A 25,374-nucleotide genomic window follows, 5' to 3' on the forward strand; every position below is an offset into this window, starting at 1 on the left:
GACAGCCCTGCAGATAAAGGATAGTCCTCTGTAGAGCAGGACATATGGCCACCCTAAGTAGAAAACAAGTCAAACTGCTCTCCTAATTCAATTAAACATCAATTGTTTTATCCTCATGTCAATCATTACCTTACTAAGAGGTTAAACAGGGGATTGAGTTGAAATGAGATTCTAGAGCAGAGATCAGCACTGTGGCTCATGCAGGCTCCCTCCCAGACCAGTGATGGGCACTCACCCAGACCTTTTCCCTAATTTCACCCCCTTATTCACAACGTTGTTTTTGTGGCACTTCAGGGTGGAAGGCGAGCAGGGAGGTGCGTGGTGGTGGAGAAATGAAGGAAGTGCTGCTGTGGGAAATACCGCAGGTGGCAAATGAGGGTAAAGCCATGGTTGGCAGGATGAATGCAGCAGCAGTGAGGAAATCCGCAGGAGAAGTGGCAGTAGGCAGCTGAGGTGGTGGACACACCAGAAGGAAGGATAGGCAAGAGGGTGAGGGATTCCTTGTGGGGGCAAGAAAAATTAAAATCCTAGCAGGGACGTGAAGAAAAGTGAGAATTCAAGCAGGAGCAGACAAGGAAGATTGAATCTCAGGGAGGAAAATGGCTGTGGGCACAAATGACCTGAAAAAATGGCACATGGGCTTGTGAGCCCCAAAAGTAGTATACATTGTATCTACAGCTTGTCGGGATTTTATGATTTTAGGGACTTTGTGAGATTTGCTCCCTCCCTTGAGATTTGCTCAATAAATTAATTATACAAATACTTTTAAGGGTAAGGGTATCTCTTGTTTTCTGCTTCTTAGCAAAATAATAACAATTATTACAAAATAATAATAATTTACTTGCCTGTGTTGCCAACATCTGTACTAGTTAGGATCTATAATCTTTTTTTTTCCCTAGAAGTAACATTCACAATTCAGCCCAAATGATCGACCATTCTTTTTCCTCTATTTGCACTATTATAGAAGCTATCAAATTGGGCATGTAAAGCAAAGGAGTTACACAGTCAACAAAGGCTTTTCCTATTGAGCTGAATTGCTGGTACATTTGTGGCTGGGGAAACTTGAAAGAATGGATTATGCATATGATAGTTCACAAAGTAATGCTCCTCCAGGGAACAGAAATTACATGGAAGTTTGGAAGCCTGCAGCTAAGTTACAGACTAATTTCTAATGATTTCTGAGACTGAGTCAAATGAGGCACAGATCACTCATACTTTTACCAGACAATGTGGCCTTTATGGAGACCTGACTAAAGAGCCAAGGTTTGGCCCTGTAAGGCTCAGCACATGTAAACATTTGACTCGGGTTAGGGTGGGTGGGAGGAGAAGGGATAAGGAACAGGAAAGCAATGGATAGTCTCTCTCTTTTCATTGCTGGTATATAAACTCTTCAGCCTTGAAGGTGTTCCCTAATAGAGTTCACAAAAGGATGCAATGTTATATTGTAGTACACTTCCTCATTCTTTTTTAAAGTAGCTTGTTATCATTAATCAGTTGACAAGGAGGTTATATCACAGCAGGGAACTCAAGTCAGGCCAAAGGAATATTTTTCTTATGCATTCTGCTGCCAGGTATCTCTATAGCTTCCTAACGTATTGGACAACTTGGGCTAGAATATTAGATATTACCAAGGATGTGTACATGCTGCCAAAAACTGCAGCCACAGTTCTCTTCTTCCTGTCTCCTACCCCCATGGCATCCTCTAGTGGTGGTAATAATAATTCTAATGTGATGTCATCGCAATTTGTTTTTCCCCAGCCCCACAAGAGGCAGGAGGCAAACATTCCTGCTTTCTTTCAGCAGAGTTACTTGACATTAGAGCAGAATCTGGAGGAAAGAGATGCAAGACTGCTCTTTCTGTCAGCAGTCATATGTCTTCCATGGTGGATAATTCCAGCCTTAGGCTGGTTCTTCTCTTTTGCCTTAAATGAAGCAAACTAGAGGTGTGCTACCTGTGCAAAAAAGAGTATGAGCACTTGAGAACTACAACGAAACCCAGGGGTATTTATTTTTTCCTCAAAAAAGTATACTTGACTCAAGTATACCTTTAAAAATAACTCTTTCCGCATGCATCCTTGGAGCTTCCACTAAGTTCGCAGGACTTACCATATAAATATGCTTCGGATCCCAGTCTCTTCTTTAAACAAGTTAAAAACACCATAGAGCTAATCACCTGCAATCATTAAAAATATAAATAAATGGGAAATATTTTTCATAACAATCCACTAACAACAACAACAAGAAACAATAACAACAACAGTTCTTTCACTTTTAATGGACTCAGTGGTTCTGGTTGTTAGCCAAATAAATAATAGTGAATCTGTATGACAAGGGCAAACCTCTCATTTAGTTTGGCAACTTTGCTTTGCTTGTGCAGAATCAGATATTCATCACATTACAAGGGCTCTAATTGATTTGATTGGTGTGTATGTGAGAAAGACAAAGACGCAGTTTTAAATGTGACCATATCAGCATATTAATTGCGCTCATATTTTTAAAATCAATTGATGATTGAATAGGGAGGTGCATTTGTAAGTGAGGGGCCGGTTTTACTTTGCTTTGCTTTGCTTTGTTTCTGCATCACCTGCGAACAGATAAGATTTTAAAGCATGGCTCCCTTATTGGATTTTTTCTCTATGTGCCAAATCACAGACATCTGCAGCATGTCTTTTCCCCTTACTATATCTTATCCCCTAGTATCTTGTCAAACTGATGTGGTCAGGAAAAATGTGTTAGTGTCTTCTTTGTTTATTTCATTAGGGTATTTCAGGTGCTGGTATGAGAAGCAATAGCAATAGTGATAGTGGCTGGGCAAGTAATGAAAAGTGAGGGAAGGGGGTGTGACGCATTCAGACTGTCCCTAAGCATATCATGATGGCCCTTCATCTACATTTAGTTGCAGGAAAATATGGAGTTGGCAAAATTTTCTTTTCAGTTAGTCAAAAACATAGACAGAAGCATAAATTGTGAACAGTAGTGATCTGCATTACTTGGGCTGATCATGAAATTGTTTGAAAATGCATGGTTAATTTCTATCTGTGGCCTTTATTTGGATCTGCATAACTGGGAAATGTGAATCATGTCAGTTGGCTTTGGAATTTGCCAAGAAGAAACTTCTCAAGCATCCTTACTCCCTTAGCTTGAAGCTATTTGTGAGGTCTGATGCTTTTATTTCCGCTTTATACCCTTTTTAAAAAATGAATGGTGTAGGAGTATCAGTTTGACGTGTCTCTAGTAGAATGGAATAGAGATATGAAGCCTTGATGAACAAAATGGGGGAAAAAAGAACCAGACATATTAGAGGGAAATTACTTTTGGCCAAATTTCTCCATAAATTCTTGGGGGAAAGGTTGGATTCCCCTCTGCCATCCTTGTTTTCCTCCATTTTTTCTAAGTTTTCTTATTTGCCAGGGAAGAAAAAAATCCAACTGATAAAAAGGCTAAGTCTGCCACCAAAAGGGTTCACTTAAAAATAAAATTTAGTTACACATTATGCTATGCTATTATTCTTTCTTTTTCACACCAGTTGTTGGTTCAGGGAGGGAGCCATTTGTAAGATGGGGAGTGATTTTATGGGGTTGAAGGCCTTAAAGCACTTTGGGCACAGTGTAGTTAGCAACTGTCATTTTGACGGAACATACCAGTATGTTACTGTGCCCAGGGCTGTGGCCTTTGACCTTCAAAATACTAATAAAAATACTTATATCATGAAACAATATAAACAAATCTTGCCAATCGATTAGGTACAGGATCGATGCACTAACAGAGGACCTTGTGGCATTTGTTGCAAGCATCATGCCAAAGGAAGATTTTAGTAAACTGACCTTAAGTTATGTCTTTATTGCTTAATTACCCAAATGAACAAAGAATAAACTATTTTGGTTATTTCAATAGCAGTGGTAGAAATGTTTTCCTTCCCTCACCCCTTACCCTGCCCCCAACTGCAGCTACCAATGCAGCAAAGGTAAAATGTGTTTAGACCCTTTGCATCCTCTCTTTGACTTCATAGGCACCATCTCAATTTTCAACTTGAAAGAATTAATTACAGCTAGAAGAAGTCCTATCCTTGGTCCATAAGTAAGAATAGAGTCAGTACCTTGCATGCAGGAAGTTTCTAGTTCACTCTTCATCTTCTCACAAGGCAGCTTTGTGGAAGAGCAGTTATTCCAGGACAAGAGAGCAAAATATATTCATTCCTGCCAATGTAGTCAATGACTCAGTTTATACATTGCAGCTAAGTATCAGTGAAACAATCCACCACAGCCACTAAATCAAACAGAGCAAGCTGCCTCCTGCCCATTCTACACTTCTTCTTTCCTGTGTATTTGTTCAGTAATTCCTTCCAGATTTGCAAACAATACATCTATGTGTTTTGAAATCATTTTTATATATTTTAAAGCTAAATTGTATATTGTTTCTCTAAATGTTTATTATTCATATGGAGTGATTCTCTCTCTGTAAATAATAAGAACCTGAATCACCAAAACTAATCGTAGAAAAAAGAAATGGGTTCAGACTTTTCAGTTAGTTCAATATTTTTTCATACACTTTGTTTATGTTCCTGTAACTGACAAAGAATCCCTGAACTACAAAAGAATTGTGGCAGTGTATTTCACCACATAAAACAGGAAAAAAGTGAAACTGCTAAGAAGTCCAAGCAAGCAAGACATTATTTTCCATTTAATTACTACTGTTCAGTGTTACTGATGGGCACTCAGGGGGCTCAGATATAATTACTTTTGGCTAAAAATCATGGCCTTCCTTTCATCAACTGCTTTGGTACTGCATGGCTAAGCAGCTTGCCGAGATATAGGTGGGTGGAATAGATCTGAAACTGCTAGGCTGTTCTAGAAACTGCCATCAATGAGTCATAGGAATAATGACCATTTTAAATTCCTAGACTCAGTTCCAGGAAAAAAAAGTAAATTCATGCTTAATTTGTAATGAAATAGTGGGTTTTGAGCATGAATAAGGGCTTAGCTACCTGTGATAACAATGTGACAAGCCATCACATTATTACTGTTTGAAATTAAATATCCAGCATGGTTGGGCATAGGCATCAACACTGCAAGAAATTTGGATGTTAAGTCCTCCCATTTCTGCTATGATCTCAGTAAAATCCCTCACAAATGTCTCCACATTAGGAAAAAACTTCCCATTCCCAGAACCCATTGTAAGTCCTACAAGAAAGCATTGTGGATCCTACAACAAGCACTAATGAAATACTTCAGTCCATCTGAACGTCTGAGTAGCCACCTGTTAATTTGAGTTTTCCTTTGAGCTTTTGTATCAGCTAAGTTAAACTGTAAATATTCAATGACTCCTTAGGCAGATCTAACGCTTTTACAGACAAGTAAAGTTAAGGGATGCCTCATAATAAGGTATGAAAGTAACTGTCATTCCTGTTTCAGGGAAAAGCTTCACCTTGACTATCACAGTCTTCACAAATCCTCCACAAGTAGCCACGTACCACAGAGCCATCAAGATAACAGTAGATGGACCCCGAGAGCCAAGAAGTAAGTATTCAGATGACACTATAGTATTGTTCAGCTTTTCAAACATTGTACAATGAGGGGGAGAACAGATATGAGCCCATTAGTCCCATTACTGCCGTCATGTCTTGGGTTTTGGAGCCTTCCCTGTTTTGAAAACAGAATCTGAGCCACAGGAAGCATTTTCTATTCTATAGTATGATTTAGAATCTGGAATGTCTAGGAGCCTACACAAGGATAGATGCAGGTATATTGGGGAGATGGTAGTGTGACAAAGAGAACAGGACCAGGAGTCCATGCTTGCTACTCCCCACCCCATCCCACAGCCCTGCTTATACAAGTGGATGTCCTCAGTCCTAATCCTGATTACCTGGTTACCTGAAGGAGCGCTTACATCCTTATATGCCCAGCCGCCCCCTGAGATCGGCGGGAGAGGCCCTTCTCCGGGAGCCCTCCATGGAAGAAGTTAGGAGGGTGGTTACTCGGAGGAGGGCTTTCTCAGTGGTGGCGCCTAAGTTATGGAATGCGCTCCCCAGAGAGGTCCGCCTGGCGCCGTCGTTATTTGTTTTTCGGCACCAGGCGAAGACCTTTTTATTTAAGCAGTATTTTAAATGTTAATATTATTGAATTTTATTTGGCCAGGGCGGCTTGTTTTATAGTGTATGTTTTATATTATATACTTGTATTTTATTGTATATATTTTAAAATGTTATTTTAATTTTTTTGTTGTAAGCCGCCCCGAGGCTTCGGCGAATGGGGCGGCATAAAAATGTTTTAATAAATAAATAAATAAATAAAATAATCCCAAACCATAGAAATTGATGTGCAATATTGCATGCTATTCAATAAAGTCTGAGCAAAGCTTTTCATCAAGCTGATGCTGGGTAGCATCCCATGGCATCTGTGTGCTTGCAGAACTACACAGTGGTTCTAAAAAGAGACCCTAAGGAAGCAGAAACTCTCACTATGTTGTTGTAAACTCCCTAGAGAGCTTCAGCTACAGGGGAGTATAGAAATGAAATAATTAATAGAAGTCTATAATAATTTTCGGAATCAGGGAGGTCAGAACCAGGAGCTCTCAAAAGAGAGTGTCCTTGACAAGTCCTGATGTGAAAATGAGCATTTCTGGGGTTATTTTTTTAAAAATGGTTAAGCACCATTGCATAAATGTTGGGTCTTGTGAGCACAATGGCACCATTGGTGATGGGGTAGCCCATAGGAAACCATGCTAAGGCTGAAGTCCTATACACACAGGCTTGGGAATAAGCCCCACTGAACTCAATGAGCCTTAGTTCTGAGTAGACATGCACAGGATACCTTACACTGTTAATCTGCATAGGGATTTGTCCACACTTTCATTATTTAGCTGGAGAAAGTATGAGTGTGAGTGTGTGTGTGTGTGTGTGTACATTTGAGGAAACTGGTTGGTGCTGAAGCTGCAAAGTTTTAAACCAGCTGTGTAGTGTTGTGGGGGGGCAGAGCTCTTGGAGCCCTCCTTTACATAAAAGTGCCTCATAGATTAGAAAGAAATGTCAAATGCTTCCACTTGAAAAGAACAAATGGTGTAGTTAGTATATGCAACTGCTGACAAAAGATGCAGAATAAAATATGCCATGAATATTATTCGGCACTTCCTGTTCACTTTGGCTCTCAGCTATTCGTAGGCATTTTAATTTTAGAAACAAGATGGCCCTGTTCAGACTTTTTAACTCCCCTTGAAGTTGGCAAGCAGAACCGAAGCGAAAGGGGGGCAGGGAGGAGTCAAAAAGACGACAACCAGTTGCTCTCATATGCAGTTTATTGTATCTCCCACTAGTTTCCAACTTAAGAAAACAGTAATTGTTGAAGGCAGCACTTCAAGCAGACAGATGGTATGTATTCCACTGAGGCAGAGATTTTCACAGTTGTGCCTGCCAATTTTTTCATTCTTAACGATTAAGAATGAGTAAATAATAAATGATATCTCCAGGGACAAATCCAGAAAATTCATGTAAGTACAGTGATTGGAAAAAGGGAAACCCCACAAGCCACCCTATTGCTGAGCTTATGCAGTATGTTCCCTTATTATTACCCAAGGCAATAATTAGCCTTAGTGTAGAATGTTCATATTTGCATTGAAACATCCTCTTGTAAGTTGAGGTTTGTGGTTTTCTTCTTTTATTCCCCATTCACATTTGGCAGAAGTTGCAACTGTAGCTTAAGAGAAGTCAAAATGGGGAGAACAAAACTCATGGGAGAGAGATCATTGCAAGTTAGGATTATTGAGATTTAAACCAGTTCTGCACATAAAAATCTCAGTGTGTAATCTTAGAGGCACTAGCATCAATGGTGCAGTGTTGCTGACTTAACTGAGCTATGAAGATACAGATAATTTTTATTTATTGTTGGATGCTCTTTTTAAAGTTATTTCATCTTCCTAGCTTTAAATATGGCCCAGGTTCCCAACTTTTTCTAAATCTGCATACCTATTTATTTATTTATTTATTTATTTATTTATTAAAAGCCTTTCTATTCCATCCCCTACAATTTTTTCCCCAGACATCATGTGAGTTTCCATATAAGGGTGCATTTGCATTTGGAATTTATAATTGGCGCTACATTAATGCAAAAATTGTATTTCCCAAGCAAAACCACAATATCAAATTGCTTAGAAAATGCTGTCCCCACTCAACCACCACTTTAAAAGCAAACCACACAAAATGTTCAGTTTGTGGCTGCAGGCACGTATGGGGATTGACTGGTCGATGACCACAACTTCACTTGCGATGAGCTATGTTCCTGTTCTCCGCATCTCAAACATCTTTCTTTCCCCATATTATTATTGTATCTTGTTTTCTTTCCACTGCTGGCTCATGCACACATGCCTTTGGGGATGGTGCAGTCAACAGCTGGAGACCGCTATTGGCAGAGGGGAGGCTGTTCTGTCACCTCCTGCAGGTGGCACTGCATAAACATATTTCTCATGGGGAGTGACATGAACTCCTTAGGATTAGGAACCTTCTAGATGGGTCTTTTTCCCTTTTGGTACTGTCCATGGGGTTTTCCAGCCATCTCATACTAAACATACTAAAAAGCAGAGACATCACCCTGCCAACAAAAGTGCGTATAGTCAAGGCTATGGTTTTCCCATTTGCAATGTATGGCTGTGAAAGCTGGACCATAAGGAAGGCTGAGCGCAAAAGGATTGAGGCCTTTGAATTGTGGTGCTGGAGGAAACTCCTGCGAGTCCCTTGGACCGCAAGGCGATCAGACCGGTCAGTCCTAGAGGAGATCAACCCTGACTGCTCTTTAGAAGGCCAGATACTGAAGATGAAACTCAAATACTTTGGCCACCTAATGAGAAGGAAGGACTCCCTGGAGAAGAGTCTAATGCTGGGAACAATAGATGGCAAAAGAAGAAGGGGACGGCAGAGGATGAGGTGGCTAGAAGGGGTCACTGAAGCAGTTGGTGTGAGCTTAAGTGGACTCCGGGGGATGGTGGAGGACAGGAAGGCCTGGAGGAGTGTTGTCCATGGGGTCACGATGTGTCGGACACGACTTCCCGACTAACAACAACAACAACAGATGGGTCTGAGATGGGCCAATAACTCTGTTGGTGCAGCTGTCCCACTTGCAGAAGGCTATTCAGCAACCTGATTTCTTGACACACTGGGCTGTGGAGACTGTTTAACAGCCTAGGCCAGGTGACAGTTTGAATTTGTAATCCCCAATCATGGTGATTGGAGGCTGCCTTGCTGTGTGAATTCGGCCATCATCATCGCCGTCATCATCATCATCATCGCATTGCATTTTTATTCTGCTATTTCCCCTCTCATGTGGAACCCAAGATGGCTTTTACTATAGCCAGAAAAGAAAGAGTTTCTGAGTATGCTCAGAGAGGTTTGTGGGACCCAGAATACAAACTATTTCTGGGAACCCTCAGGGTGTGTCCTTCTGGATATGGGCAAGCCTTTTGGCTGAACATAGGCCCTCCAGTTGGCTTGCCCTTCTCTCCTGATGCCACGACATGGGGTCAAGGATCAGAGCAGCATTCCCATGCCCGTGCCCAGCTCTTGCAGACCCTGGCTGTTCTAAGGGTCCACCTGAACACCTGCAGATGGCAACCTTGAGATAAGCTCTCCCACCTCTGATATCGCTATGTCTTTGGCATGCATTTGATCACTTGTCCAAAGGCTAAATTGCCGCATGTGACTAAAAGGACAAATGGGAAAATAAGTTCCATAGACACCATCTCAACCTTGTCACAACATCTGGGAAATATTACTAATAAGAAGAACGCTCATTGTTTAATTTTTCAGCTTACATACGTTGGGATACACAGACCATCAACCCTTGGTTTTAAGCATTAAATACAATTGTTATATATAATTCGAACTGACATAAAGAATGGAGGCAATTGTCCTTTTGTCATAAAAAAAAAACATCATTTTGCTTCCTTGTTGACAGGGTTTAAGAATATGCTCTTTGGTTCCTGAATATTTGTTCAGAAAATAAGGGGATGGAAGAAAGTATGGCAGTGTTGTAAACTGAAATTTTAGATACTGTTTGGATTTAAACCAGGAAATCTTGTTTGCTGCTATGCATATTAGTTTTGCCATTTAGCGAAGATCTGTGTCTGAACATTGTCTCTGTGCACTGCAATACACCATAGTGCTGTCTGAATGTTTTCTAAAACTTGGAGTGAACCCCAAATTAGAAAGCCTAGTAAACCTTTTACTGAAATTGCTCCTCCCATTTTGAGTAGGTTGCTGTGGCACCACAGAATGGAAAGAGTGTCTCTCTGTTCTCAGTGCTTCTCTTGCTGGCAGCCAGTGAGTAAACAGCCTGACTCAAATGCAGAGGGGCTGAGGACGCAAGAGCAGGAGACAAAGAAACTTTGTGGTGGTAAATGGGTGAGGGTTCCAGTGGGTGGAGAGAGACAAAAGAAGGTGTAAAAGAGAATGAGGCATGCATTGCTTTGAGGGGGGATGTACTTTTCTCACCTTGTCACTTTTTCCCTTCCCAATTTGCATCTCTCTCTCATTAACCATTGTGCAATGCTTATGAAGGACTAGTACTTCACTGAGGCTCGCTCTCTCTCTATATATATATGTGTGTGTGTCTGTGTGTGTGTGTGTGTGTAAATAAAAGGTGGGGGTTGGAAAGAAGTTGCCTGATCTTCTTGATCCAGGTGCTTGTGCTTTGCCCAAAAATTATATTTGCCATGACCAAGAAATAGGTGGATTTATTAAACAGGGAGTTGCATGAATAACTTGCCTAAGTTGATTATCATCTGAGCTTGGGGAAAAGAAATATGCTCTATGTTACATATTATGTTACATATTATTTCCCATTAAGGTATATCACAGGCTTGAGGAGTCTCTTTCAGCTTAAGGGCCACATTCCATTTCAAAGAAGCCCAGATGATATGGTGGTAGATGGGGCCAAAGCAAAAGGGGCAGGGTGAGAACACCAACCTACGTTCACCTAGAGCTCTTACTAAGGGACGCATTCCGATCTTTCAGAAGGGGGAGCAGGGGATGCACAAAAGCCAGGACAGCAGTTGGGAGAAAGGGGCTGGGGCTGGGAGGGAAAGCAACCATCTGTGGAACACCACAGGACCTGACCTGAAGTTCTGCATCCTCAGGGGTATAGAACTGGGCACTGGTTAAAGAAGAATTCTTCAGCTTGACAGTTTCTCATTTTAGTACCGGTCAGGAGATGAAATGCATGGGGCAGGTTTTTGTCCAGTACATCTTACAATGGTGGATTGTGATTTCCACACTGTCCCTAAGCTATTTCCAGACTTCTGTGTAGCTTGCTGGAAGTTTGTGCGCTAGTTCAGCACATCTAAACCAAGGCAAAAATAGCAGGGTGGAGGATGCTGGGCATTGCAGGACTTTCTTTCTCTAAAGTTTGTGCCCAAAGTAGCCTTACTTACATGCATTGCTCTCATTTCAAGCAAGAATGCTGCTCCCATGATAACAGGGGCACTTCTCAACCTTCAAACATGCAGTCCTGCACATGCCTATTCAGAAGGAAGTCTTGTTGTTTTCAGTGGAGGTGACTTTCCAGGTAAATGTGTGCGTGACTGCAATCAAAAGCACTTTTTAAAGTGCAGCTTGCTGGGGAAATACAGGGAGTTGTAGGACTTTTTCTGTCAAACTTGTAAACCCTTAGCCATGTTAGTCCACATACGAACAATTTCCTAGAGACCTTCACAACTGATGCAGAGCCCCAAGGACCCTGTTGTTCACGTCTTTTCTTTTAGGAAAAAAATAAAAAAATAAAAAAGGAAGTAGTTTTCCAATCCTTGAAAAAACAAGGCCTCAGTGCATGGGAGTTGAAATTCCTATTCACTGTATCCCCCATGGCCTCTTAAGTCATCTTTTTATCAATTGCCCAGACCTCTACATTGTATTTCCTATTGCAAATAAACAGAAATGCCACCAAACCTTAAGTACTACAGAAATGATTACGACAGAGGGTTCAGATAAAGCAGACAATGAGAACATGTGAAATATATATGGGGCAGGGAGGGGATTCAGTTTGCATGCATTACAGTATATTCTTAATACTTTATTTGCTTTACATAATGTTAGTGCAGAGAATAAACTTTTTTTTGAAAGCACCTCCTCACAACCACTGCCACCTCATATCCACAAACACATGTGTTCTTTTCCAGATGTTGTACTGGACTGTAGATATGACTGCACATAGAGCTAGTTGCTTATCCAATTGAAAGTAAGACTGTGAAACTAAGTATCTGATTTATGCCCATCGTTTCTGATGAAACTAGTGATATGTACTTGGGTACCTGTGTCCACACCTGAATCTTTTTATCTGGATCGGAACCACAGCTAGACTGTTACAGCAGCACAAAGGCCTTATTGAAATCAATTTCTCAGAGTGCTCAGCAGGGTATTTTCATATATGAGGCTTAAATTGCCTTTCAGCCCTCTTGTCTGCTATAGAGCACCTACTGCCAATGAACACAGGGAAAATGTAGCATTTATATATGTATTATAAACTGACTGAAGCAAAACTGTCCTATTCTTTATGTGTGGAAGTACCCCTAAGTTCTACAACTAGAACATCACATGCAAAGCAAAGGTAGCTGTGCTGGTGCATAAGAGCAAATCCAGAATCCACACTTGGGAAGTACTAATCAAAACGTGACAAAAGAGTGAATAAGCTTTTGAGATGTCTGGAAATCTTCACCAGCCTAGTAGTTTAGTAAAGAAGGTGGCAGGATGTTGGCTTTGTGTTAAAGCCGCAAAGTCCCCATTGGTCTCAGTGTTAATATGGAGTGTAGGAAGAAGCTGCAGCCCTAATTGGATTAAGCTGTCCTAGCTGCTATGCTTGAGATGCTGTAACAAAGAACACAAGAGGCATCTGATTTTCTGTTTTTAAGAATATGACATTTAGCAGTTACCTGGATCTATCTCCAGTCTTAAGCAAACACATAGATCTGTAGGGAGCAGACATAAATTTTAAAAAATGCAGTTTCTTTATAAAATCCAAGCTGGAAGTGTCCTGGTCATAAGCAGTTCTCTTTCCTTCTTTGTGCTCATGGATACCAACCTGAGACTTTCCAGGGACCCATTTTGTCCCAAGAAGATTGTCAGTAGAAGGGCTGGAATCATTTCTTTGCCACCTGAGCTTTCCATCTGGGCATTCTGTCTCTTTGTCTCACCAAGTCTTTGTACCATTGTTAATCTTTACACAGTTTTAATGTGAGCTACTCTCTTCCTAAGGGCTCAGGATGATGACAGGATACTCATCATTCTCCCAATTGCTGGTTTCCAAAGGGTTTTTTAAAAGTTGTGCCAGAACAAATGGATTAGTTTATTTTTCATGCTGACCAGCCTCTTAGGGCTTTATAGGTTGTCACCAGTACTTTGATTAGATCTCAGAAGGTTAGGTTAGGGTAGGAAATCTGATTCCCTCCAGATGTTCTGGAGTATAATGCCCACCAGCTCCATCCAGCATGGTTAATGGTAAAGGCTTGTGGAAGCTGTCGTCCAAAGCATACAGAAGGCATGTCTATCCCAAAACCACTGAGAGAAACTGTTCAGAAACAGTAAGGTATTATTTGTACATCAACAAATACAAAATTAAACATGTGAATGCCAGCTAAATAGAAAAGCGTATAGCTTAACTGTTGCCTACCACTTCCCCACCACACGTGGCATTCTGGGCCGGTCTTCATTACCTGCTGACCCTATCTTTTTAATCTAGCCACCTACAGTTTTGGTTGACCACACCACTTCACTGCTGAAAATTAATACTGTTTGAGTCATTCTGCGCTGTTCACATGAAGCCAAAGAAAACAAGGGGAAGAATAACCTGCCTGTGTGCAGTTTGGAAACTTCTCAGACACTCTGCCTTCAAAATGCTCTACAGTAGCTTAGTATATCTCTTTGCAATTGCAAAGAAAAAGGAAGCAAGTAGCACAATGCACATAAGACTCAGCAGAACCATTAAGAAAAAAAGAATCTGCAGTGAATTGAACTGAACTGGAATCCTGCTTGTATATAAAGTTTTGTCACAGTGGAGAGACTGCCAGTTAAAGAAGTGTTGGAACTTCCAGTCCCTAATGCAAAAATGCTTATTTCAGAGAGAGACAAAAGGATACAAGTTTTATCGCAAAGAGAGGGTTATTTTGGCTCATGTTGTAAGGTAATCATTCAACCAAGGGAAAATCCACTTTTCCTTCCACCACCCCACTTGTTAAGCAAAGTTTTGATGACTCAGGGCATGTATGAGCAATGGAATAGAGAATCTTTTCAGCACTGAGTAGCTATTTGGTTCTATACTACTTTGACTAGTTTTTACTCTCCAAAAGCAGTCTGGAAATGAAATAGACTTGTTCCATTTCTGGTGAACATGATAGCCACAAATCTGCCACAGCGATTGGCATGAATAGCCATGGTCCAGAGACTTTATTCTTCATGTCACAGCAGGCTTCCAGATGTGGGACAGCTATCTTCCAGCAACTTGCACAAGACCCTTGTGTGAAAAAAAAGAAAAAGAAATCAGACTCTATCCACAAAATTCTTTCTGCATGTGGAAGTTTACTTTATGCCAATAACTGTTTGTGTAGATTATAGAAGGCCTTGTGTATTCCTTAATGGGAATCAGCAGCAAAATAAAATAAAACAATATATATGTTAAATTATTTAAAACTGTTACTTAAAAACATATCCTATTCCACCATGGAATTCTCACACAGACCCTTGCTAATGTTGCCATTCCTGTTATTTCTAGGAAAAAAATACTGTAGGTGTCAAAGTGCTAGCTATTATGCAGAATGCATGCAATCCTTGCCTGAAGGACTTAAAATTTCCATCAGTCTGGCATGCTGAGGGTAGAAGGGAGAAGTCTGGAACTGACCAATAAGCAGTGGGGAGGAGGTAGGCAAAAGACTTAGAAGGAATCAAAGTGCAAGAAAATTATCTGTGGTGTAGGCCTGGTTCACATGTAAAGTCAACCCAGGAATAAAATCCATGGCCAGGACACATACCAGCCTTACCTCCATTTTGAGGCTCTTATCCCCTTGGCAAGGGTGGGGGACTTATTAAGGTGATCCACACCTGGAGACTAATGGATACAGATGGTATCCAGCAGCATTGCTGAATCCCTGGTTGACCTCTAGAATGCAGCAAAGACCCAGGTGGTTGACACGATCACCCCTGCGCTCCCTTTCTGTAGCAGAGCTCATATGATGTATCCCAGATATAAAAATGATGAAACAATGCAGGAGATGGCTGGAGTGGTGATGGAGTAGATGGAGTAAACTCCTAGTAGATGCAGTTGAGCCCTGGTAGTGCCTATAATCAGCTATATTTGAGGACATGAAATGAAACCAAACCATCAAATTCTGACTATATTCAACTTTGTTATTGAGAGATTTACATTGGCTTAACCATCAAATAGATAACTGCCTTTTGGACTTTTCAAAAGCCTATTCACTTTTACTCATCAAACAAGTTTCTTTCCAAACAAGAACTGAAGTAATGACTACACTTTAGCCAAAAAGCTAGTTTGGCATTTCAGTGCCTTCTACACAAATAGTGTACAAACTCAAAGGCTCTTATTATGTATTTCCTTTCATTTCTGTATCACCATCGGCTGAAGCTCTTTTCACCTATTAGAATGAATTCCTATGAGGGAGGGCTGTCGCCTATTCCCAACATAACTTCTGATATCCTCATTTTCCAGAATCCCCAGTTGCATATAAAGAACCTATGCAAATATGCAAGACATGCCAACATGGCAAGAAGCTATACATGTACAGTTTCTATATACATAGGTTGTTGGTCCCAGTGGTAGTTTTGAATGATCATGGGTGGCAAGAAAAGGATGCTAGCACAGTCCCTTGCTCCATCTACATATGTTGTTCATCATCATGTCTGCCAGAAAAAAAAAGCCACCAATTTTCCCAAATGCTGGTCCCAAATCTGGTGACATAGCTGTTTCAGCACTGGAAGCTATGGGGAAGAGTAATTACAAATGTGTAGTTTAAAATAAGGAAAACCGTTTGTATAAAAAGAAACATGAGTTTTTATGTTAAAATTCTGAAGACATCTCAACACTCTGCTTTTATGGTGGTTGTGATTATTTTACATTTAGCTGCCTAAGATCAGATTATTTTCTGCCTGTGTGTTTGCAGATGTGTATCTTGATGCAAGTGCACATGTATATTTTTAGTGTATCTTCTGAGGATAAATAAGCTAAAGAAATAAAAGTATAGATTTGTCAGTGGAAAATGCTATATAGCTTTTTAGAAATAGGTATCAATTGTTTACTGTTTTTACATTTATAATCACCCTAGACTACTTCTGTGGTGCTTCCTTTACTCATTTATCCTCACACCAATCCATGTTAACCTCAGAGAGAAAATGTGATTGGCCCAGGGTCACCCCATGAGATTCATGGATAGTGCAGAAACTCTTACAGTATGTTTTTATTCCTTTCAGTAAGTGGCCACTGCAACATTTTCCTGTTGAATAAGGGTAAAGTTTAGAAATTCAAACTCCTGAAATTCCAGTTTCAGGATTTTCAAACTTGAAGTGTTAAAACTTAGAAGCAAGGAACAGCATGATGGCTACATGGACAAAATGGGTTTGTTTGAGTAAAATATCAGCATGGAAATAACTGCTGAGTCTGAACATAAGAATAGGCATGTTGGATCAGCACAATGGTTCATCCAGTCCAGCACTCCATTTACGTGGTAGCAAGCCAGCTATAGACAGAAGCCCTCAAGCAGGGTGGGTCAAGGTCTGTGCCAGCCCAAGCTCCTCAGCAGCTGGTGCATACAGGCATGCTGCCTCTGGGAAAGCAAGGCTAGTAGCCACTGATAGCCTTCTCCTCCATGCATCTATCCAGTCCCTTTTTAAAACCATCCAAATTGGTAGCCATCACCACTTCCTATGGCAGTGCATTCCATAGCTGAATGATAAGTTGTGTGAAGAAGTACTACATTTTATCTGTCCTAAACCTCCCAGCTTCATGGGATGACTCTGGGTTCAAGTGTTATGGGGGAGGGGGATCTCTCCCTCACCCATTTCTCCACATCACACATAGTTTTAAATACCTCTGCCATGTTTCCCCTTACTCATCTTTCTTCTAAGCTAAACTATCGATTCTCTTAGGGGAGTTGCTCCAGCCCCTTGATTATTTTTGTTGCGTTTCTCTGTACTTTTCCTAACTCAATAAAGTCTGTTCACAGTTAAGATGATCAGAACTGTACACAATATTTTAAGTGCAGTTGCACCAAAGATTTATAGAAGGTTCAGCTTCTAATTTTGGAGGTTGGGATGGCATAAAGGAAAACTCTAAAGGTCTCAAAAACACCTGTAACACCTGTAACATCTGTAGAAAGCCAGTGTGTTCCAATGGTTAAGAGCATGGGTCCGGGACTCAGGTGATCTGGGTTCTAGTCCCTGCTCAACTGTGCATCCAGCTGAGCGACTTTGGGCCATTCACAGACTCTCCACCCAACCCAGCTCACAGAATTGTTGTGGGGAATTGAGAGCAGGAAGAGGAGGATGAGTAAATAAGCTGCTTTGAGTTCTTTAAAAAAGAAAAGGGTGGGATATAAATCAAATAAATAAATAATAGCCTGACACTTCAAACACTACATCATCCTGGTTTTAAGAAATGCTTACAAGACCTGCAGTTTCCAATGGCAGCTAAGTAGCTTACATCCTGACATTTGGTGGGGTTTTATGCTTCAGGACATAGGCACTGTTTCTTAACACTGATCCACCCATTAATACTGTTACTGCACTCTAGTAATAGACGTATCCATAGGGTTCACCTTTTCCCATATTTGATTTCTTAAAATTCAACTTCTTTCCAGTCTGAATCTAGAAAAATTTTGAAATGTTGACAAATGCTTATTTTTTATCATACTAACAGAAAAGAAATATGAGGATTAATACATTTTTAACCAAAACACACTAAATTGAATCTTTCACCCACCCATCCCTGCAAACAGTCTTGAGATTCTACAATACTTAGACAATATATAAGAAATTTTAAATACTATGCAAACACTTACATAATTCTGTGTTTGCAGATCTGTTTGGGGACTTTACACACATTTAATTATTTTACTTCTAAATTTCTCACCAATGCTTTATCTAATGGAAGCAACGGTAGCTAAAGGACAATTAGAAACTTCTGATATTGCATTCTTATGGCTGTTTCATGCATTTAAAACATCTTTCGCAAATGTGTATTCTCTGGTGATTATGATGTATGGATTGTCATGTGTTGTTATTTTACTGTACTTACAGGCTAGGAAACTACTCCAAGCACCATCTCCTTGTGCATATCCAGCACATGTGATTGTCACATATGTTTATGTGCACTCAGGTTATATGTTGATTATGAGATTCACCCACAAGTGCTTTCTGTAGTTTCCAAAGTAGTTTTAACTTAACACAATGAAAACTGGGAACAATCCAGTGGTCAGTGCTAGAAAAGCATGGGGTCCATGCATGTCCAGTGGTCACCAAGTATTTCACTGAATAGCCAGGGATTTTAGATTAATTCCTTTGCCAAAACTCAAAACCATGTGGGAATCATTCTGCAAAAAGAAGGGCGAAAAATGAAAGGAAGCCATTGAGCAGAGTGCGCTACATTAAATGCACAAATTGTTTTTGGATATAATTTCTAGCTACAAATATTTTATAGACTGGTAGAGTTAGCAGGCATTATACTGAATCTAGACACTGGCCCCAGGCCATGAGGCTGAAAATAATCATCACGTAAAAGACACTTTACGTATGTACACAGCTTGCATGACTCTGAGCCTTTGCGCTCCAGTCAAATGTCTTCAAGTTCAGATTTGCATTACTGACAAATGAAAGAAAGACTTTTGAAATGAAAGTTACATTTGAACTATAAAAGTATCAGATGGAAGTCTTTCTTGCTTGCTTGCTTGCCTCTGTTTTTTATAAGAGCAGGAGGGAAGTGGGGGGTGGGGAGGCTAATGGGTGTAATGATAAAATCACTTTTAGATCCAAGGGTCCCCCCTCCTTCATTCCTGTGATAATTTATAGCTCAGTATGGAATCTGAGACACAGCAAGCTGTGCCAAAGGGCCTGGCAGCAGAAGGAAGAGACAGGTTGTTCAGATTTGGAATCTCAGCAGAAGTTATAAAATTTAATTTCAGCTACTAGGCACTGCTTTTAAGCATGTATTTTCCTCCAGGTTGTTTTTTTAAAAAACAATCACCACCACCACCACTTATCATCATGAAAATGATGTTAGGACTGTGTGAAAGAATGTTTTGCAGAGCAGGGGGCATGCTTAACCTTTCAGACAAGCTCATCTATTCAATTAATGACCTGCCTCAGGTAAAAATAAATGGCAATTATGAGTTCAGATTTTATGTGAAACCCTGAGGAATAAAAGTATGAGAAGCAGTGGCTCTTGAATAACTTTGTTACACATAAGATGCACCAATCTGTGTGATGTCTTTGGAGAGAGGCTCCTTCCTCAAAATTTTTGTCACAGAAACTATAGACATCTTCTTCCCAGTAGTTAAGATTCCCAGAAGGGAAGCCCCATTAATTGCAGAACATCCTTGGTGGGCAATTTGAGGCATTCTGGATGTTTTGGCCTACAGCCCCCATCAGCCCTAGACAATATAGCCAATGGTGAAGGATCATAGGGGTTGTAAGTCAAAACATACATAGGGCCAAAGTTGTCCAACCCTGTGGTAAATATGGAAGATGCTCAGGGAATGAGAAAGGATGCCTGGAGAAAAAAACCCTTGTAAAATCCACTGCTCTAAGATCAACATAATTAGAGGAGAACAAAATAGCAATGGGATATCCATTCCTTATTGGCATAGAAGATTTCCTGATATCCTTCCTTAACAAGTCAGAAGATCTCTGATCTCATCCGATGTGTTCCCCCATGCCATCACAACCATGACAGACTGCACAAGTATCTCATCCTAGATTCTATTACTGTGCATTGCCATATGTCCCCTGTACTGTAATAATGGAGAAAGTGAGCGAGTATATTCACCTGGACTAAGACATCATTGTGGGTTGCCATAAACATTTCCACTGCAGTTCAGCTCAAGCTGGTCATACTCAGTGGCATGTAGACCTTCACATAGCCGGCCAATTTAGAATGTTTACTTTCTGAGAGCAGTAACTGGTTACATACACATACTCAAAATCTGCTATGTCAGACATTTTCTCACCTTCTTTCCCCTCCACCCCTTCCCACAATAGGACACCGTCAGAAAGTAGACGAACAGACAAAGCCTGGGAGTTTGACCTTCTCAGAGCGCCTGAGTGAACTGGAGCAGTTGCGTCGCACAGCTATAAGGGTCAGCCCACACCACCCAGCCCCCACACCCAACCCAAGAGCCTTGAACACCACTGCTTTTAACCCTCAGCCTCAGAGCCAGATTCAGGGTAAGTACCCAAACCTCCTCCCCATCCCCACCCTTGGCATGGAGGAGAAGGCCACTGGGATCACAGTGGGCATAATCTGCTGTATAGGCGCTTCGGAATGTCTTCCCTCCTTGAGTTTCATTTGAAAGGTATGCCAGCAGCTATAATAATAGGGAGAGGGAAGAAACTGCAAATAAGCAAGGTAGAACAGGATTCACATTTGGCTGAGTTCCAAAAAGCTCTAGAATAGCTTTGGGGAGGTGTTTTGGTAAAGAACAGCTTAACTGAAACAAGACCAGGAGCTTTTACAAATCTTCTTTCATTTCTATAAACTCATGCCACTGTGAGTCCTCCTCCTTTTGGTCAATGTAGCAAAAATCATTAATATTTCACAATAGTACTATGAAAGTTATGTGTTGCAAATGTAGCATAAGGTTCATTTATCAAACAGCTTTGGGAAGAGCTTCATGTTAAGTGCAACAAAAGCCCAGTGGCTACTTTTCCTAGGGAAATAACCCTTAGGGGGGAATCCTATGCCTGTATAGACAGAAAAAGGCCTACAACTGTCAGTGTCCTATACCTGGTCATGCAGACTGGTGTCTACTGTGAAATAGAGGACTTTTTCCTATTGAAATATGCACAGGAATGCACTGTTAGGAGAGGAATTCTGGGCAGAAATGCTTTAGGAAGGGAACACGCAAAAGATTTCCATATATTCCATCTCTTCACAAATTCCCTTCTTGATGGCTACTCCTCTTTCAAACAACCAACAGTCATCAGGCTTTTCTTGCAAGCATTGGCATATAACAACTGCTTAAGTTCTTATTTTTAGGGGTTTAGTAGTGCTTCTTTTGAGTAAAATGTTTGCATGCGGATGTCATGGATTTTAGTAACTACAGTCAATTGCAGTGAGATGGGATAAAAATGTCATTTTCACATGTTGCATTGAATAGTCAATATTTTAGACCAGTCATGACTCCATATTAAGAATGCACATTGGAATAGCATTCACTTTGTGACCCACTCCAGTGCTTCAGCCATGGGTCTACTCTGGCCATACCTGCTTTATTTTGGATCCAAAGCAGAGTCTTGTTTCAGTTTTCCAAAGATCTAGAGGTCTCCATATTGAATGTTTTTGATGGTGGAGCTGTTCCTTCCAACCACCTCTGCAGGCTTTTGGGGTGCCTACTTATTTTCCACTGTGTGAGTCTATAGAAACTCCACTGTCCCCATTAATGAAAACATGCACTCCCAAAGATAGAATCCTACTGAGAACAAGAATCCAGTTTCCCAGAGGCTTCTTGGCAAGGGTTAGGCCTCCCTCCCAGGAGTCATTCTGGGCTGCAGACTTTATTATCCTCCTATTCAAATCAACAGGCAGCATAGTCTCTATTGACAGCATGAGCACGGACTGCTCCAAAGGCATAATAGCTGCTGTGATGCACTGAGAAACCTTGGAACTAGTGTACTTCACTCCAGTCCTTTTCAGAGAAGATCTGCTCTGCTTTGGGGGAGTTCTGAAAAGCTTTGAAGGCCCATATCAGTTTAATATTTGGGCTTCATCCCAAGTGAATATACATCCATATTCTCTATATAATCGTGCATTGAACAAATGCCAAGAAGTGGTGTGTGTGTGTGTTTATGTGTATAGCATCACACACTTTAACAAGTCAACTGTTTAATTCTTTAGGGGTGCATACCTCAGGCCACATCATTCTATTTGAACTAATTGATTTAGATTTACTTAGGGGTAAATAATCTGAAATTATTCCCATAGAAAATTTAGAAGCAAATTCTACTGATAAGAATGTTTCAAAACAGTAAAAAATATCAATTATTCTCCCACTTAAATATGCTGTTAAAATAATAATTAAACTGTTTTTAAGGAGGTGCACCTCTGTAATCAAGTGTGTGGTTGGAATAGTAGAACACCCTGAGACATGTCCATAGTTCACCAGGGACTAATTTAAAATAATTACAAAAGGCCTTGTGATATCAAACATCACTCCTTTCTGAATGGCTGTGGTTTGCCCTTTGGCCTAGCTTAAACTAATGCTTCCATAAGGTATGATGGAGCAACACACACACACACTGAAAGAGGAGAAGTAGTATTGCAAAAAGTGGTACAGCTTAGGTAGCTGAAATGAAGCACAGTGCCATAAGGCAATATTACAGGGTTGGGGGGAATTAAGAGAATGTAACCATCCTCTTGGAATACACCAAAATAATTCTTAAAAAATAATCTGTTCATTCCAAATGGATTCAAGCATAGTAAAATTGCATTCATATGTGTGTGTGAATAGGTAACATAAAAGTTAGTCCCCTTGAGTTCAGTTGCTCTAGGGTAAGTGCATGGATATTATTTCAGCCTTAAGCTATTTTCTCTCAGCAATGGCTTGGTCTATTTGGAAATATATCCTTAGACTGCAAGTATTCAGTCTCACCAAAGGCAATGAAATCTAACTTGTATGTACTTTGATGAGGAAGAAGGCATGCTTTAAACATACTAAAAATTTCTACCTGTTCATCATATCTTTTGGGAGTTACCTAGCTATAATTCCCTGAATGTAAAAACACAAACAAAACAAGGATGCTGTCCTATGCAAGTTTAGACAGGGGGGAAAAAAACAGCCTACAAATTCCAACATGCTGGGAGTTACAGGGCATTTTCCTGTCTAGATGTTCATAGGATTGTTTTAAGGAACAATCCTATCTTGGGAAAATGTTTTGAAATCTTATTTTGCAACTGTCTGTCATCATGTGAGCAGTTGAAATTAAGTTGGTAAATGGCTTGATTAAATGTCCTGTTCTCTAAGCTACACTTTACAAAGTTCTGAAACACTTACATAATTAAACTGTCTGAAATTAGGATGAATGACATATGACACTTTCTTGTACAACTTGTATTATTTGGCAGTTTAGAAACAAGTGCTTTGATCAGTTTTATGCACTGAAGTTTTCAACAGAATGAATGATTTAGGGTGAAAATAAATTGAGAGTGTTGCTCCAAACTTCAGTATTTGCCAGGGTTGGTAGACATGTACCTTTTTTCTTCTCCTTCCTTACTGACTAGTTGTAGTCATAATACCAGTATTAATGTGCACAGAACAACAATAATAGCAAGATCCATCCCTGGTACTGAACATAACACAAAAGGGAAAATAGTTTAAATTTCTACAGGAAGAAAATCCAGGTCTTGTGATACTGTTGCTTTCAGGCTTAGCTTATGTTATAGTCATAAATCATCACCTTCTAAAAGTAATTTTGTTTACTTGGTTTATGTTAACAATAGTTGAGAAACTATGCCATAGTTGAGTTTCTGACATACAACAAGAAAACCATGGTTTAGAATTTCTTGTATGCTTTTATTTCCAATCTCAGCTTCTTAAACTCAGAATTTCAGTCCCTTCTCTATTATACAACAGCCTCTTGAGGTGAAGCAACAGTCCTAGCTGTTATCTGTAAATTCAGATGTGCTAATTGTGAGTTGCCATTACCACTGTGTTTTGCAAACAAACCTGAAAGTGTGGTTTCAGATCCTGCTTTGTCAGACCCAAACAAACCATAGTTTGTGGGTGGGCTCAGATGCACACATTATAATAACTATCAAAATAAGAGTTGGGAATGATCTTGGAGATCCTCTAATCTAGCCCCTTGTTCAGTGCAGGATCCAACCATAGCATCTCTCTGACACATAGTTATTGTACCTTTGCTTAAATAGTTCTAGTGAAAGAGAGCCCACCATCTCCCAAGACAGTCCATTTTACTGTCAATTAGGATGTTCAGTTTTGTCCTCTAGAGCAACCAAGAACAAACCAGCTGCATCCTCTGGCTGACAGCACTTCAGATATTTTTAAGCAGGCTACATATTCCCAACTTTTTAAACTGTTTCTCATTGGACTTGTGGTAGCTCCAGGTAAGGCCTTTATTGTACCATTGCCCTGCCTCATTCACAGACTTTTGCAAGACACTGTTCCTGACAATCTAGCCTTCAGCACATAACTCTCCCATGTTTTCTTACTGCTTTTCCATTTTTTTCCTATCACTGAAAATTGTTTAATAAAGAAAAACCAGAACTGGCTGCTAATGACTCCTTGGTAGTGATGGGAGTTTGCTGTCTGGAAGCACCCTTGGTTTTTAGGACCCTCACAAGCCTGCTTGCCATCTTCCATGCATTCTCCAGTTTGTCAATATCCTCTTTAAAATGTGGCACCTTAGAACTCGACATGATAGGGGAATGAATAGAGTGGAGTTATTATTTCTTGTGAAATAATAGGATTTTTTAACATTATATCTGAACCCATCCTTTGTGTCAGATTTGTCAGAATTTAGGTTTTCCTTCTGATAAGGCACAGTTCTGTCCCCTTTTTATTATGGATAAAATTTTTGGAAAATATATAGTCAGAAGATATATAAGAATACCTCAACATTTAGACCAGGACTCAGCAACTTGTGGCCCTCCAAATGTTGGACTGCAAATATCATTGCTCCACACCGTTGGCTTTCCTGGCTGGGGTTGATGGCCATTGAAGTCCAATGATGGTTGTTCATAGGATTTTTAGACAATATCATGACGCTTCTAAGTTTTAGGAGTGATTTCTTGTTTTGTTTTGGTTTTTTAATTTTGAAAGTGGAGGAGATGAGGTATTATTTCTGAAAGTGAAAGAAATTGCTGTTTCCTACTTATTTCATATTTCCATTATTCCAATATTGCACAGAGGTTGATGGTAGAAAAGCAGGACAGGAAAAGTTCTTTGTGTAGAGTTCGGATCTGACTTCAATGCTGAAACCAAAAGTAGATATGGCAATTATCAGCCTCATGTAGAAAAACTCTGTTAGGAAAACTTTCTTGTGCAAGACATCTTGGGCATGTCTTGCACAAGAAAGCAACATTTTTACAGTGCCAAAATACAAGACATCATGTAGTGTTCTAGAAGCATTACAGAGGCATCACAGATAAAACACTGCAGTGGTTT

The 25,374-nt window shown here is 40.2% G+C and overlaps 1 protein-coding gene across 3 annotated transcripts in view; it reads left to right on the forward strand.

Moving 5' to 3' along the window:
* Window positions 1-25,374, forward strand: part of RUNX1 (RUNX family transcription factor 1) — a 207,364-nt gene that overhangs the window by 140,061 nt on the left and 41,929 nt on the right. For 2 of the 3 annotated variants that reach the window (XM_044442322.1, XM_044442323.1), the window contains 2 exons: window positions 5,412-5,516; window positions 20,234-20,419. In XM_044442322.1, coding sequence (XP_044298257.1) covers window positions 5,412-5,516; window positions 20,234-20,419 — 291 coding nt within the window. The remainder of the gene's footprint in view (window positions 1-5,411; window positions 5,517-20,233; window positions 20,420-25,374) is intronic. The other variant, XM_044442324.1, reaches the window with a different exon arrangement.

The sequence above is a fragment of the Varanus komodoensis genome, unplaced genomic scaffold, assembly GCF_004798865.1.
Source record: "Varanus komodoensis strain SLA01 unplaced genomic scaffold, ASM479886v1 scaffold4, whole genome shotgun sequence".
Lineage (NCBI taxonomy): Eukaryota > Metazoa > Chordata > Lepidosauria > Squamata > Varanidae > Varanus > Varanus komodoensis.